At 38.6% G+C, this 16,867-nt stretch overlaps 1 protein-coding gene across 4 annotated transcripts in view; it reads right to left on the bottom strand.

Annotated features, from left to right (window-relative positions):
- Nucleotides 1–15,176, bottom strand: part of LOC102189109 (dihydrodiol dehydrogenase 3) — a 34,928-nt gene extending 19,752 nt beyond the window's left edge. The window contains exons 1-3 of one of the 4 annotated variants that reach the window (XM_018057318.1): nucleotides 14,975–15,176; nucleotides 12,591–12,768; nucleotides 10,550–10,717 (exon numbers count right to left, since the gene is read on the bottom strand). In XM_018057318.1, the coding sequence (XP_017912807.1) occupies nucleotides 10,550–10,717; nucleotides 12,591–12,674 (252 nt within the window). In that variant the 5' untranslated portion in view covers nucleotides 12,675–12,768; nucleotides 14,975–15,176. The remainder of the gene's footprint in view (nucleotides 1–10,549; nucleotides 10,718–12,590; nucleotides 12,769–14,974) is intronic. The other 3 variants (XM_018057317.1, XM_018057319.1, XM_018057316.1) reach the window with 3 other exon arrangements.

Raw genomic sequence — 16,867 nt, 5'->3', positions numbered from 1 at the left:
TGGTGAATGGAATTGTTTCCTTAATTTCTTTTTCTACTTTCTCATTATTCGTGTATAGGAATGCAAGGGATTTCTGTGTGTTGATTTTATATCCTGCAACTTTACTATATTCATTGATTAGCTCTAGTAATTTTCTGGTGGAGTCTTTAGGGTTTTCCGTGTAGAGGATCATGTCATCTGCAAACAGTGAGAGTTTTACTTCTTCTTTTCCAATTTGGATTCCTTTTATTTCTTTTTCTGCTCTAATTGCTGTGGCCAAAACTTCCAGAACTATGTTGAATAGTAGCGGTGAAAGTGGACACCCTTGTCTTGTTCCTGACTTTAGCGGAAATGCTTTCAATTTTTCACCATTGAGGATAATGTTTGCTGTGGGTTTGTCATAGATAGCTTTTATTATGTTGAGGTATGTTCCTTCTATTCCTGCTTTCTGGAGAGTTTTTATCATAAATGGATGTTGAATTTTGTCAAAGGCCTTCTCTGCATCTATTGAGATAATCATACGGTTTTTATTTTTCAGTTTGTTAATGTGGTGAATTACATTGATTGATTTGCGGATATTGAAGAATCCTTGCATCCCTGGGATAAAGCCCACTTGGTCATGGTGTATGATCTTTTTAATGTGTTGTTGGATCAGAATCCAACAACAATTCTGATTGCTAGAATTTTGTTGAGGATTTTTGCATCTATGTTCATCAGTGATATTGGCCTGTAGTTTTCTTTTTTTGTGACATCTTTGTCAGGTTTTGGTATTAGGGTGATGTTGGCCTCATAGAATGAGTTTGGAAGTTTACCTTCCTCTGCAATTTTCTGGAAGAGTTTGAGGAGGATAGGTGTTAGCTCCTCTCGAAATTTTTGGTAGAATTCAGCTGTGAAGCCGTCTGGACCTGAGCTTTTGTTTGCTGGAAGATTTCTGATTACAGTTTCAATTTCCGTGCTTGTGATGGGTCTGTTAAGATTTTCTATTTCTTCCTGGTTCAGTTTTGGAAAATTGTACTTTTCTAAGAATTTGTCCATTTCTTCCACGTTGTCCATTTTATTGGCATACAATTGCTGATAGTAGTCTCTTATGATCCTTTGTATTTCTGTGTTGTCTGTTGTGATCTCTCCATTTTCATTTCTAATTTTATTGATTTGATTTTTCTCTCTTTGCTTCTTGATGAGTCTGGCTAATGGTTTTCAATTTTATTTATCCTTTCAAAGAACCAGCTTTTGGCTTTGTTGATTTTTGCTATGGTCTCTTTTGTTTCTTTTGCATTTATTTCTGCCCTAATTTTTAAGATTTCTTTCCTTCTATTAACTCTGGGGTTCTCCAACTCTTCCTTTTCTAGTTGCTTTAGTTGTAGAGTTAGGTTATTTATTTGACTTTTTTCTTGTTTCTTGAGGTATGCCTGTATTGCTATGAACTTTCCTCTTAGCACTGCTTTTATAGTGTCCCACAGGTTTTGGGTTGTTGTGTTTTCATTTTCATTAGTTTCTATGCATATTTTGATTTCTTTTTTGATTTCTTCTGTGATTTGTTGGTTATTCAGAAGTGTGTTGTTCAACCTCCATATGTTGGAATTTTTAATAGTTTTTCTCCTGTAATTGAGATCTAATCTTAATGCATTATGGTCAGAAAAGATGCTTGGAATGATTTCGATTTTTTTGAATTTATCAAGTTTAGATTTATGGCCCAGGATGTGATCTATCCTGGAGAAGGTTCCATGAGCACTTGAAAAAAAGGTGAAATTCATTGTTTTGGGGTGAAATGTCCTATAGATATCAACAAGGTCTAACTGATCTAATGTATCATTTAAAGTTTGCGTTTCTTTGTTAATTTTCTGTTTAGTTGATCTGTCCATAGGTGTGAGTGGGGTATTAAAGTCTCCCACTATTATTGTGTTATTGGTTGATTTCCCCTTTCATACTTGTTATCATTTCTCTTACATATTGCGGTACTCCTATATTGGGTGCATATATATTTATAATTGTTATATCTTCTTCTTGGATTTGTTCCTTTGATCATTATGTAGTGGCCTTCTTTGTCTCTTTTCACAGCCTTTGTTTTAAAGTCTATTTTATCGGATATGAGTATTGCCACTCCTGCTTTCTTTTGGTCTCTGTTTGCGTGGTATATCTTTTTCCAGCCCTTCACTTTCAGTCTGTATGTGTCCCTTGTTTTGAGGTGGGTCTCTTGTAAGCAGCATATAGAGGGGTCTTGTTTTTGTATCCATTCGGCCAGTCTTTGTCTTTTGGTTGGGGCGTTCAACCCATTTACGTTTAAGGTGATTATTGATAAGTATGATCCCGTTACCATTTACTTTATTGTTTTGGGTTCGGGTTTATACACCCTTTTCATGTTTCCTGTCTAGAGGATATCCTTTAGAATTTGTTGGAGAGCTGGTTTGGTGGTGCTGAATTCTCTCAGCTTTTGCTTGTCTGTAAAGCTTTTGATTTCTCCTTCGTATTTGAATGAGATCCTTGCTGGATACAGTAATCTGGGCTGTAGGTTATTGTCTTTCATCACTTTAAGTATGTCTTGCCATTCCCTCCTGGCCTGAAGAGTTTCTATTGAAAGATCAGCTGTTATCCTTATGGGAATCCCCTTGTGTGTTATTTGTTGTTTTTCCCTTGCTGCTTTTAATATTTGTTCTTTGTGTTTGATCTTTGTTAATTTGATTAATATGTGTCTTGGGGTGTTTCGCCTTGGGTTTATCCTATTTGGAACTCTCTGTGTTTCTTGGACTTGGGTGATTATTTCCTTCCCCATTTTAGGGAAGTTTTCAACTATTATCTCCTCAAGGATTTTCTCATGATCTTTCTTCTGTCTTCTTCTTCTGGGACTCCTATAATTCGAATGTTGGAGCGTTTCATATTGTCCTGGAGGTCTCTGAGATTGTCCTCGTTTCTTTTAATTCGTTTTTCTTGTTTCCTCTCTGATTCATTTATTTCTATCATTCTATCTTCTATTTCACTAATCCTATCTTCTGCCTCCGTTATTCTACTATTTGTTGCCTCCAGAGTGTTTCTGATCTCATTTATTGCATTATTCATTATATTTTGACTCTTTTTTATTTCTTCTAGGTCCTTGTTAAACCTTTCTTGCATCTTCTCAATCCTTGTCTCTAGGCTATTTATCTGTGTTTCCATTTTGATTTCAAGATTTTGGATCATTTTCACTATCAATATTCGGAATTCCTTCTCCGGTAGATTCCCTACTTCTTCCTCTTTTGTTTGGTTTGTTGGGCAACTCTCCTGTTCCTTTACCTGCTGAGTATTCCTCTGTCTCTTCATCTTGGTTATATTGCTGCGTTTGGGGTGGCCTTTTTATATTCTGGTAATTTGTGGAGTTCTCTTTATTATGGAGCTTCCTCACTGTGGGTGGGGTTCTATCAGTGGCTTGTCAAGGTTTCCTGGTTAGGGAGGCTTATGGTGGAGTTTTGATGGGTGGAGCTGGGTTTCTTCTCTCTGGAGTGCAGTGGAGTGACCCGTAATGGGTTATGAGACATCAAAAGTTTTGGGGTAATTTTGAGCTGCCTGTATATTGAAGCTCAGGGGAGTGTTCCTGTGTTGCTGGAGAATTTGCGTGGTATGTCTTGTTTTGGAACTTGTTGGCCCTTGGGTGGAGCTTGGTTTCGGTGTAGGTATGAAGGCATTTGATGAGCTCCTATTGCTTAATGTTCCCTGAATTCAAGAGTTCTCTAATGTTTTCAGGCTTTGGATTTAAGCTTCCTGCTTCTGGTTTTCAGTTTTATTTTTACAGTAGCCTCTAGACTTCTCCATCTATACAGCACTGATGATAAAACATCTAGGTTAAAGATGAAAAGTTTCTCTACATTGAGGGACACTCAGAGAGTTCACTGAGTTACAAGGAGAAGAGAAGATGGAGGGGGTAGTTAGAGGTAATTGGAATGAGATGCGGTGAGATCAAGAGAGGAGAGAGCAAGCTAGTCAGTAGTCACTTCCTTATGTGTGCTCTATAGTCTGGACCACTCAGAGGTATTTACAGAGTTATACGGGGAAGAGGAGAGGGAGGAAGTAGACAGAGGTGACCAGGAGGATAAGAGAGAGGAATGAGTAGGAGAGAGACAAATCCTGCCAGTAACCAGTTCCTTAGGTGTTCTCTACTGTCTGGAACACACAGAGATTCACAGAGTTGGATAGAGAAGAGATGGGGGAAAAAAGAGACAGAGGCCACCTGGTGGAGAAAAAGGAGAGTCCAGAGGAGGAGAGAGCGGCTCAAGCCAGTAATCTCGCTCTCAGGTAAACTTGGTAGTGAAGTTTGGGTTTTTAAATGTTACAAAATGACAATAAAAACCTAAGAGCAAAGATTAAAAATCTAGAGTAGAGGTTGGATTTTCAAAGATACAATATTAAAGAAAAGCAGAAGGAAAAGGAAGAAAGAAAAAAAATTATTAAAAAACAAACAAACAAAAGAAAAAAAAAAACACACCAACAACCATCCAAAGAGTATATATGTGTTGCCTTAAAAAAAAATAGTAATAATAGGTTATAGAAATAAAAATTAGAGGAGAAATAGAAGACTTAACAATTTAAAAAAAGCGTTTTTGAAGACAATGGTCTGCTTTTCTGGTTGCCTGATGTCCTCTGCCAGCCTACAGAAGTGTTTTGTGGAGTTTGCTCGGCGTTGAAATGTTCTTTTGAGGAATTTGTGAGGGAGAAAGTGAGGATTGTTCCTTTGATCATTATGTAGTGGCCTTCTTTGTCTCTTTTCACAGCTTTGTTTTAAAGTCTATTTTATCGGATATGAGTATTGCCACTCCTGCTTTCTTTTGGTCTCTGTTTGCGTGGTATATCTTTTCCAGCCCTTCACTTCAGTCTGTATGTGTCCCTTGTTTTGAGGTGGGCCTTTTAAAGAGATTGTCTTTACTCCATTGTATATTCTGGCCTCCTTTGTCAAGATAAGGTGTCCATATGTGTGTGGATTTATCTCTGGGCTTTCTATTTTGTTCCATTGATCTATATGTCTGTCTTTGTGCCAGTACCATACTGTCTTGATGACTGTGGCTTTGTAGTAGAGCCTGAAGTCAGGCAAGTTGATTCCTCCAGTTCCATTCTTCTTTCTCAAGATTGCTTTGGCTATTCGAGGTTTTTTGTATTTCCATACAAATCTTGAAATTATTTGTTCTAGTTCTGTGAAAAATGTGGCTGGTAGCTTGATAGGGATTGCATTGAATTTGTAAATTGCTTTGGGTAGTATACTCATTTTCACTATATTGATTCTTCCGATCCATGAACATGGTATATTTCTCCATCTATTAGTGTCCTCTTTGATTTCTTTCATCAGTGTTTTATAGTTTTCTATATATAGGTCTTTAGTTTCTTTAGGTAGATATATTCCTAAGTATTTTATTCTTTTCGTTGCAATGGTGAATGGAATTGTTTCCTTAATTTCTTTTTCTACTTTCTCATTATTCGTGTATAGGAATGCAAGGGATTTCTGTGTGTTGATTTTATATCCTGCAACTTTACTATATTCATTGATTAGCTCTAGTAATTTTCTGGTGGAGTCTTTAGGGTTTTCCGTGTAGAGGATCATGTCATCTGCAAACAGTGAGAGTTTTACTTCTTCTTTTCCAATTTGGATTCCTTTTATTTCTTTTTCTGCTCTAATTGCTGTGGCCAAAACTTCCAGAACTATGTTGAATAGTAGCGGTGAAAGTGGACACCCTTGTCTTGTTCCTGACTTTAGCGGAAATGCTTTCAATTTTTCACCATTGAGGATAATGTTTGCTGTGGGTTTGTCATAGATAGCTTTTATTATGTTGAGGTATGTTCCTTCTATTCCTGCTTTCTGGAGAGTTTTTATCATAAATGGATGTTGAATTTTGTCAAAGGCCTTCTCTGCATCTATTGAGATAATCATACGGTTTTTATTTTTCAGTTTGTTAATGTGGTGAATTACATTGATTGATTTGCGGATATTGAAGAATCCTTGCATCCCTGGGATAAAGCCCACTTGGTCATGGTGTATGATCTTTTTAATGTGTTGTTGGATCAGAATCCAACAACAATTCTGATTGCTAGAATTTTGTTGAGGATTTTTGCATCTATGTTCATCAGTGATATTGGCCTGTAGTTTTCTTTTTTTGTGACATCTTTGTCAGGTTTTGGTATTAGGGTGATGTTGGCCTCATAGAATGAGTTTGGAAGTTTACCTTCCTCTGCAATTTTCTGGAAGAGTTTGAGGAGGATAGGTGTTAGCTCCTCTCGAAATTTTTGGTAGAATTCAGCTGTGAAGCCGTCTGGACCTGAGCTTTTGTTTGCTGGAAGATTTCTGATTACAGTTTCAATTTCCGTGCTTGTGATGGGTCTGTTAAGATTTTCTATTTCTTCCTGGTTCAGTTTTGGAAAATTGTACTTTTCTAAGAATTTGTCCATTTCTTCCACGTTGTCCATTTTATTGGCATACAATTGCTGATAGTAGTCTCTTATGATCCTTTGTATTTCTGTGTTGTCTGTTGTGATCTCTCCATTTTCATTTCTAATTTTATTGATTTGATTTTTCTCTCTTTGCTTCTTGATGAGTCTGGCTAATGGTTTTCAATTTTATTTATCCTTTCAAAGAACCAGCTTTTGGCTTTGTTGATTTTTGCTATGGTCTCTTTTGTTTCTTTTGCATTTATTTCTGCCCTAATTTTTAAGATTTCTTTCCTTCTATTAACTCTGGGGTTCTCCAACTCTTCCTTTTCTAGTTGCTTTAGTTGTAGAGTTAGGTTATTTATTTGACTTTTTTCTTGTTTCTTGAGGTATGCCTGTATTGCTATGAACTTTCCTCTTAGCACTGCTTTTATAGTGTCCCACAGGTTTTGGGTTGTTGTGTTTTCATTTTCATTAGTTTCTATGCATATTTTGATTTCTTTTTTGATTTCTTCTGTGATTTGTTGGTTATTCAGAAGTGTGTTGTTCAACCTCCATATGTTGGAATTTTTAATAGTTTTTCTCCTGTAATTGAGATCTAATCTTAATGCATTATGGTCAGAAAAGATGCTTGGAATGATTTCGATTTTTTTGAATTTATCAAGTTTAGATTTATGGCCCAGGATGTGATCTATCCTGGAGAAGGTTCCATGAGCACTTGAAAAAAAGGTGAAATTCATTGTTTTGGGGTGAAATGTCCTATAGATATCAACAAGGTCTAACTGATCTAATGTATCATTTAAAGTTTGCGTTTCTTTGTTAATTTTCTGTTTAGTTGATCTGTCCATAGGTGTGAGTGGGGTATTAAAGTCTCCCACTATTATTGTGTTATTGTTGATTTCCCCTTTCATACTTGTTATCATTTCTCTTACATATTGCGGTACTCCTATATTGGGTGCATATATATTTATAATTGTTATATCTTCTTCTTGGTTTGTTCCTTTGATCATTATGTAGTGGCCTTCTTTGTCTCTTTTCACAGCCTTTGTTTTAAAGTCTATTTTATCGGATATGAGTATTGCCACTCCTGCTTTCTTTTGGTCTCTGTTTGCGTGGTATATCTTTTTCCAGCCCTTCACTTTCAGTCTGTATGTGTCCCTTGTTTTGAGGTGGGTCTCTTGTAAGCAGCATATAGAGGGGTCTTGTTTTTGTATCCATTCGGCCAGTCTTTGTCTTTTGGTTGGGGCGTTCAACCCATTTACGTTTAAGGTGATTATTGATAAGTATGATCCCGTTACCATTTACTTTATTGTTTTGGGTTCGGGTTTATACACCCTTTTCATGTTTCCTGTCTAGAGGATATCCTTTAGAATTTGTTGGAGAGCTGGTTTGGTGGTGCTGAATTCTCTCAGCTTTTGCTTGTCTGTAAAGCTTTTGATTTCTCCTTCGTATTTGAATGAGATCCTTGCTGGATACAGTAATCTGGGCTGTAGGTTATTGTCTTTCATCACTTTAAGTATGTCTTGCCATTCCCTCCTGGCCTGAAGAGTTTCTATTGAAAGATCAGCTGTTATCCTTATGGGAATCCCCTTGTGTGTTATTTGTTGTTTTTCCCTTGCTGCTTTTAATATTTGTTCTTTGTGTTTGATCTTTGTTAATTTGATTAATATGTGTCTTGGGGTGTTTCGCCTTGGGTTTATCCTATTTGGAACTCTCTGTGTTTCTTGGACTTGGGTGATTATTTCCTTCCCCATTTTAGGGAAGTTTTCAACTATTATCTCCTCAAGGATTTTCTCATGATCTTTCTTTCTGTCTTCTTCTTCTGGGACTCCTATAATTCGAATGTTGGAGCGTTTCATATTGTCCTGGAGGTCTCTGAGATTGTCCTCGTTTCTTTTAATTCGTTTTTCTTGTTTCCTCTCTGATTCATTTATTTCTATCATTCTATCTTCTATTTCACTAATCCTATCTTCTGCCTCCGTTATTCTACTATTTGTTGCCTCCAGAGTGTTTCTGATCTCATTTATTGCATTATTCATTATATTTTGACTCTTTTTTATTTCTTCTAGGTCCTTGTTAAACCTTTCTTGCATCTTCTCAATCCTTGTCTCTAGGCTATTTATCTGTGTTTCCATTTTGATTTCAAGATTTTGGATCATTTTCACTATCAATATTCGGAATTCCTTCTCCGGTAGATTCCCTACTTCTTCCTCTTTTGTTTGGTTTGTTGGGCAACTCTCCTGTTCCTTTACCTGCTGAGTATTCCTCTGTCTCTTCATCTTGGTTATATTGCTGCGTTTGGGGTGGCCTTTTTATATTCTGGTAATTTGTGGAGTTCTCTTTATTATGGAGCTTCCTCACTGTGGGTGGGGTTCTATCAGTGGCTTGTCAAGGTTTCCTGGTTAGGGAGGCTTATGGTGGAGTTTTGATGGGTGGAGCTGGGTTTCTTCTCTCTGGAGTGCAGTGGAGTGACCCGTAATGGGTTATGAGACATCAAAAGTTTTGGGGTAATTTTGAGCTGCCTGTATATTGAAGCTCAGGGGAGTGTTCCTGTGTTGCTGGAGAATTTGCGTGGTATGTCTTGTTTTGGAACTTGTTGGCCCTTGGGTGGAGCTTGGTTTCGGTGTAGGTATGAAGGCATTTGATGAGCTCCTATTGCTTAATGTTCCCTGAATTCAAGAGTTCTCTAATGTTTTCAGGCTTTGGATTTAAGCTTCCTGCTTCTGGTTTTCAGTTTTATTTTTACAGTAGCCTCTAGACTTCTCCATCTATACAGCACTGATGATAAAACATCTAGGTTAAAGATGAAAAGTTTCTCTACATTGAGGGACACTCAGAGAGGTTCACTGAGTTACAAGGAGAAGAGAAGATGGAGGGGGTAGTTAGAGGTAATTGGAATGAGATGCGGTGAGATCAAGAGAGGAGAGAGCAAGCTAGTCAGTAGTCACTTCCTTATGTGTGCTCTATAGTCTGGACCACTCAGAGGTATTTACAGAGTTATACGGGGAAGAGGAGAGGGAGGAAGTAGACAGAGGTGACCAGGAGGATAAGAGAGAGGAATGAGTAGGAGAGAGACAAATCCTGCCAGTAACCAGTTCCTTAGGTGTTCTCTACTGTCTGGAACACACAGAGATTCACAGAGTTGGATAGAGAAGAGATGGGGGAAAAAAGAGACAGAGGCCACCTGGTGGAGAAAAAGGAGAGTCCAGAGGAGGAGAGAGCGGTCAAGCCAGTAATCTCGCTCTCAGGTAAACTTGGGTAGTGAAGTTTGGGTTTTTAAATGTACAAAATTGACAATAAAAACCTAAGAGCAAAGATTAAAAATCTAGAGTAGAGGTTGGATTTTCAAAGATACAATATTAAAGAAAAGCAGAAGGAAAAAGGAAGAAAGAAAAAAAATTATTAAAAAACAAACAAACAAAAGAAAAAAAAAAAACACACCAACAACCATCCAAAGAGTATATATGGTGTTTGCCTTAAAAAAAAAATAGTAATAATAGGTTATAGAAATAAAAATTAGAGGAGAAATAGAAGACTTAACAATTTAAAAAAAGCTGTTTTTGAAGACAATGGTCTGCTTTTCTGGTTGCCTGATGTCCTCTGCCAGCCTACAGAAGTTGTTTTGTGGAGTTTGCTCGGCGTTGAAATGTTCTTTTGAGGAATTTGTGAGGGAGAAAGTGATCTTCCCGTCCTATTCCTCCGCCATCTTTCCCTCTCTCCGTTGCTTTGAACACTTTAATATGAGCAGAACATAATTCAAGAAACTTTGGCTAGATCTTGTATAATACACTAAGTGTCTCTCCCAATGCTCTCTTACTCTTGGAGCTGAGAACTGAGATTCAGAATGTGAAGAAATTTGAGAAACTCACCCAGATGATAAGAAAAGCTATAATCTGCTCCCAGGTCTGTCTGATTCATTAGCCCATAATAAATTACACTGCTCTGGCTTGGGCTCAAAGAAATAAAGTGGCTTTCATGTAAAATTAAAATTTGAGTACACCATGATGATAAAGCTCTAGTTACACTCTTTTGGGATGGGAGGACACAGTGAGAGGAAAAGGATGCTAGATTTAAGATACAAACAAGTGTGAAAACAGTGGTACCAATAAGCACCTTCACCAAACTACTGATTCTATTACCAAACTGTCATCTGCCCCAGTCACTTGCACACACACAACACACACAGCACCTTTGAAGTGTAGAATATGTCTTCTCTCTTCACAGTGCCATCAGCAATCTTGCTTCGAATGGCCTGGCCAACCTGCTCTTCATTTTGGTATGCATGAGCACTGTCAATATGCCGGAACCCAGCCTCTATAGCGAATTTGGTGACCTCCACAGCTTCACTCTTAGGAACCTACATAAGCAACAAAAATAGTAATTGAATATCCAAATGATTAAGAGATTGCTAAGGCACAAGCTTGATCTTATCAAGAATGGACATTGCTTCATGCATTTGATTCATTCTGCATGTGTGGTGAGGAACCCATAACACTTTCCCTGCATGTTCCTGGTCAGTGATTAAATGGACACCCAGGAACTCTTCAACCCCAGGCTATCACTGGTTGATCACAGGCATCAGAGGACCCAAATACCCTCTAGGTTCAGCAATCTGGTGGTAAAACTCAAAGGACTCAGAATAAAATTGTAGTCATGGATATGATTTATACAGTGAGATATTTGAAGCAAAATCAATAAAAGTACAAGGGGATGGTAAATACATCAAGAAACCAGGTGAAAGCTTCTAAGACCTCTGTCTACCAGTGTAACCACACAGAAAACACCAAATAAATGCTGTATCTATTCAAGGTGTACAAAGTGATGTTCTCATATAACTATCCATTGTTAATGATTACCACATTCAAGCTAGTTAGCAGATCCATCATCTCACATAGCTAACTTCTGGGGTGTTTTCATGAGAATACTTAACATCTATTAACTATAGTCACCATACTGTACATCAGGTAGATTTATCTCATTACAGAAGGTCTGGATCTTGAACCAACATCTTTCCATTTTTCTTAACCTTGTCCCCAGTTTCTGGTCACCATTCCTCTACACTCTGCTTCTATGAGTTCACTTTTTCAGATTCTACCTATGAAGAGAACATGCAGTATTTGTCTTTCTATTTCTGGCTTATTTCACTTAGCTTAATGTTCTCCAGGTTCATCTATGTGGTTGCAAATGGTGGGATTAGCTTCCCTTTTCAAGCCGAATAATATTGCAATATGTTTCTGTAATCCAGGATCTTTCATGTTTCAAGCAGGTAGATGCTTGGTCCAAGTTCCCCCTGTTGGATCTAGTCTTGGTTTCCTTATGATTGCATGCCTTTTGGGGTATACTGAGGAATGAATCAGTGAGCTCTATACTAGCCTGGACCCTTCGCTCTACTCATGACATTTTACAAAGTGAACAATCCCATCTTTTACCTGCAAAATGTCTTCTGTTCTATAAATTAGAAAAGTGAGATTCAAAGTTTGAAGAACAGTCCGTTGTCACAACTATATACTCTAAAAGCAAGATGGACAGCAAAGTTTCTGGCTTCCAGTCTAGAGGCTTGTCCACTAGTCTCTCTTATGCATAAGGACTGAAAACTATAATAAAAAGGCACTACAAAATCCAAGGATACAGTACAAAGCCTGGCATGTAAGATTGTAGCATATCCCCTCAAATGATAGTATAGTTACCACCAGAAAAAGTTTCCAAGCAGAAACAGAAGTACAAGGCCAAACACAGCTGGAATGTGTCTTGCCTGGCACCGAGCAGGTATACCACAGAAGAAAGGCAATTCTCTCCCACTAGATTTCAGTCACCTCATCTTTAGGCCCTCCCACCTCAATTATTTCACTGGGTCATGTTTTTCTGGAAGGAGGAAAGATTTCTGAAATGAAATATACAGAAAACACCACCATTGCAATTGCCCTCAAAGTCAAGCTGCTGACAGTTAGTGATCTTGACAGCTGAATCTCACTCTTCTGCCAAGCTGGGAAAGAGATAGAAACTGGAGGGGAACCCAGAGTAATCTGCAGGTGAGCACAGCCTCAGACTGATGCAGAGTGAAGACTGGATGCTCTCTCCCTTTTCACAGGGCATGGTTCTAGCCTGGTTAGTGGAACCACATGATCCTCCCAAAGTCACCCAGGAACTCAATGCTTAAGAATCTTAACCTCCTTCCACTCATGTTACATCTACTTACTATTTATATCTCAACCCCAAATCACTACACTTACCTCTGGAGGTGCACCGGTGCCAAATCCCAAGGCAGGAATGAAGTGGCCATCATTAAGCTTCACTCTCTGATTTTTTGGATCCATTGTCTGTTTGGCTTCTACGACTAAGCAGACTCCGATTTTTCTCTTCTGCCTTCACAGGTTATAAATGTCAGTGAGGTAATGCCCTAGCTGTACTCTCCAATGTTAGCAGATACATTGTAGGAGGGGCAAAGTGAAACCAGTACCCCGGGGATAGGATAAGAAAAGGATTGAAGTCAATTAACTTGTTTGCATTTTTATCAGTGTAATCATTAATTAAATCATTAACCACAGATATGCAGATAACACCGCCTTTATGGCAGAAAGAGAAGAAGAGTAAAAGAGCCTCTTTAGAGTGAAAAAGTTGGCTTAAAACTCAACATTCAGAAAACTAAGATCTTGGCCTCTGTCCCATTATTTCATAGCAAATAGATGGGGAAACAGTAGAAACAGTGACAGATTTTATTTTCTTTGGCTCCAAAATCACTGCAGATGGTGACTACAGCCATGAAATTAAAAGATGATTGCTCCTTGGAAGGAAAGTTATGACCAATGTAGACAGCATATTAAAAAGCAGAGAAATTACTTTGCCAACAAAGGTCTGTCTAGTCAAAGCTATGGTTTTTCCAGTAGTCATGTATGGAAGTGAGAGTTGGACTATAAGGAAAGCTGAGTGCCAAAAAATTGATGCTTTTGAAATGTGGTGTTGGAGAAGACTCTTGCGAGTCCCTTGGACTGAAAGGAGATCCAACAAGTCCATCCTAAAGGAAATCAGTCCTGAATATTCATTGAAAAACTGATGCTAAAGCTGAAGCTCCAATCCTTTGGCCACTTGGTGGGAAGAACTGACTCATTTGAAAAGGCCCTGATGCTAGGAAAGATTGAAGGCAGGAGGAGAGTGGATGACAGAGAATGAGATGGTTGGATGGCATCACCAACTCAATGGACATGAGTTTGAGTAAACTCCAGGTGTTGGCGATGGACAGGGAGGCCTGGCATGCTGCAGTCCATGGGGTCGCAAAAAGTCAGACACAACTGAGCAACTAAACTGAACTGAACTGAACTGAATCGTTAATTATATAATGATGAGATTGACTAAACAATTATTGACCATATATTAGACTAGAAACCTCCACATAATTTTTTCATTGTCTAATATGAAGCTTGTGCTGTGCTTAGTTGCTCGCTCATGTACAACTCTTTTGACCCCATGGACTGTATTACACCAGGCTCCTAGTCCATGGGATTCTCTAGGGAAGAAAACTGGAGTGGATTTCCATGTCCTCTTCCCAATGGATCTTTCCAACCCAGGGATTGAACTCAGGTCTCCCGCATTGCAGGCAGATTCTTTACTGTCTGAGGCACCAGGGAAGCCCATATGTTAGACTAGAAACTTCCACTCAATTTTTTTTTTCTAATATGAAGCTTGATTTTGATCAAACATCAGTTGAAATAATTAACTATCTTACAATATACACATACTAACATACAGTGAAGTGAAACTCACTCAGTCATGTCTGACTGTTTGTGATCCCATAGACTATATAGTCCTATATAGTCCAGGCCAGAATTCTCCAGGCCAGAACACTAGAGTGGATAGCCTTTCCCTTCTCCAGGGGATCTTCCTAACTCAGGGATCAAACCCAGATCTCCTGCATTGCAGGCAGGTTGTTTACCCACTGAGCTATCAGGGAAGCCCCTGATACACACGCACACATATAGAGAATCACACAATTTTAGGAAGTAATTAATAAGCATTTTTCAAAATATTATTTCTTAATAAAGAAAACTTCAAATGAAAATAAATTTGCCTTTTTACTTTTCTCACCACCATAATTATGTTGCTATCCAGACCTGACAGTGGTGATATCCTGAAAAGAATACCAAAACCACACATTCTAACAAAGTGTTTTTTTGAGATTAATTATTTAATAGTTTCTGAATACCATGTGCAGTGTGCAAACAGACCCTAGCAGGGGTTAATCCTTGGACTTAGTTATATAACTTTTTAGAGAGATATCATAATGGAAATGATAACGATTTTATTTACTTTACTATCTTGGTCAGTGGTTACTCATAAAAGAAGAATCTGTACACAAGTTAAATTGTTACAATATGGGAAGAGTCAGGGAAATCAAGATGTATTGATACTATGGGATGTTGTGAAGCTAGAAGTATTGAATTCTCCTTTAGAAATGTGAGAAAACTATCAGAAAACAGATGAAAAACCTCACAGGAGCTCTAGAAATGAATAAAATCTACAGGAAACATTAAACACACTATCGGAAAACATTAAACACACTATCAGGAAAATTCCAGAACAGAGCAGAAGGTCATTTCATCATGTTTTTACTCCCACTTACCTCTCCTCTGACTTCTACACTGCAGTCTTGATCTGTAAAGGGTGGCAGTTCAGTTTCCTGTTGCCTCCAGCAAACCAGATTGATCACAAAAACCTTAATGCAATGTTCCGACCTATTTGGATGTTGCCTGGAGACTGGTGTCTGTTTTTCATAAACCTAAGCTTAAACTAAAGAGCAGCTGGAGTGGCTTATCACTGTTGCAGGGAGACTATATATATATATGGGGCCAGGGACAAGGAATTAAGGGTGGAGACATAGACTAGAGCATATAAAACCTTGAATAGAAACAGGGTGTGGATTTAGGGGACAGAGGACATTCAAAAACAACCATATATTCAGGAGAATCAAAGAGGCACACCTACTCTAGGCAAGATGCTGACTCAGAAATGAACTCAGTGCCCTTAGCTTAACTATTGGGGTAATCCAAGGACTAAAGCATGCCAAGTTAACTAGTGAAAGCCAGTCCGGACATGGCACAAATCTACAAGAGTGGGTATTTTTTCCTTGTTTCAAGTGCCCAGTTGTAAACACACTCACACCCCATACACATAAAACTCAATATGCATCAAAGACTGACACATACAAGACACAAATATGGAAGTCTTAGAAGAGAAACTAGAGGGAAAACTTCACGGCATTAGATTTGGATATGTCACCAATATATTATGGCATCCATAAGTGATGGTACCAATAAGTGATGGCATCCAGTATCATCACTTCATGGCAAATAGATGGGGAAACAGTGTAAACAGTGTCAGACTTTATTTTCTAGGGCTCCAAAACCCTGCAGATGGTGACTGAATCCTTAAATTAAAAAATGCTTGCTCCTTAGAGGAAAAGCTGGACCAACCAAGACAGCATATTAAAAAAGCAGAGACATTACTTTGTTGACAAAGTTTCATCCAGTCAAAGCTATGTTTTTTCCAGTAGTCATGTGTGGATGTGAGAGTTAGACTGTGAAGAAGGCTGAACGTGGAAGAATCGATGCTTTTGAACTGTGGTGCTGGAGAAGACTCTTGAGAGTCCATTGGACTGCAAGGAAATCCAACCAGTCCATTCTAAAGATCAGTCCTGGGTGTTCTTTGGAAGGAATGATGCTAAAGCTGAAACTCCAATACTTTGGCCACCTCATATGAAGAGTTGACTCACTGGAAAAGACTCTGACGCTGGGAAGGATTGGGGGCAGGAGGAGAAGGGGACGACCGAGGATGAGATGGCTGGATGGCATCACTGACTCGATGGACATGAGTTTGAGTGAACTCCGGGTGTTGGTGATGGACAGGGAGGCCTGGCATGCTGCAATGCATGGGCTCGCAAAAAGTTGGACACACTGAGCAACTGAACTAACTACCTAACCAGGTTGGTCATAGCTTTTCTTCCAGGAAGCAAGCATCTTTTCATTTCATGGCTGTAGTCACAATTTGCAGTGATTTTGGAGCCCAAGAAAATAAAGTCTGACACTGTTTCTCCATCTGTTTGCCATGAAGTGATGGGACCGGATGCCATGATATTAGTTTTCTGAATGTTGAGCTTTAAGACAACTTTTTCACTCTCCTCTTTCACTTTCATCAAGAGGCTTTTTAGTTCCTCTTCATTTTCTGCCACAAGGGAGGTGTCATCTGCACATCTGAAGTTAATGATATTTCTCCCATCAATCTTGATTCACCTTGTGCTTCCTCCAGCCCAGCATTTCTCACGATGTACTCTGTGTATAAGTTAAATAAGCAGGGTGACACAATACAGCCTTGACATACTCCTTTTCCTATTTGGAACCAGTCTCTTGGTCCATGTCCAGTTCTAACTCTTGCTTCCTGACCTGCATATAGGTTTCTCAAGAGGCAGATCAGGTGGGCTGTTATTTACGTCTCTTTCAGAATTTTCCACAGTTTATTG

Source organism: Capra hircus, chromosome 13 (genome assembly GCF_001704415.2).
Source record: "Capra hircus breed San Clemente chromosome 13, ASM170441v1, whole genome shotgun sequence".
In the NCBI taxonomy this organism is placed as follows: Eukaryota; Metazoa; Chordata; class Mammalia; order Artiodactyla; family Bovidae; genus Capra; species Capra hircus.
This window is presented reverse-complemented; position numbering and strand designations above follow the sequence as displayed.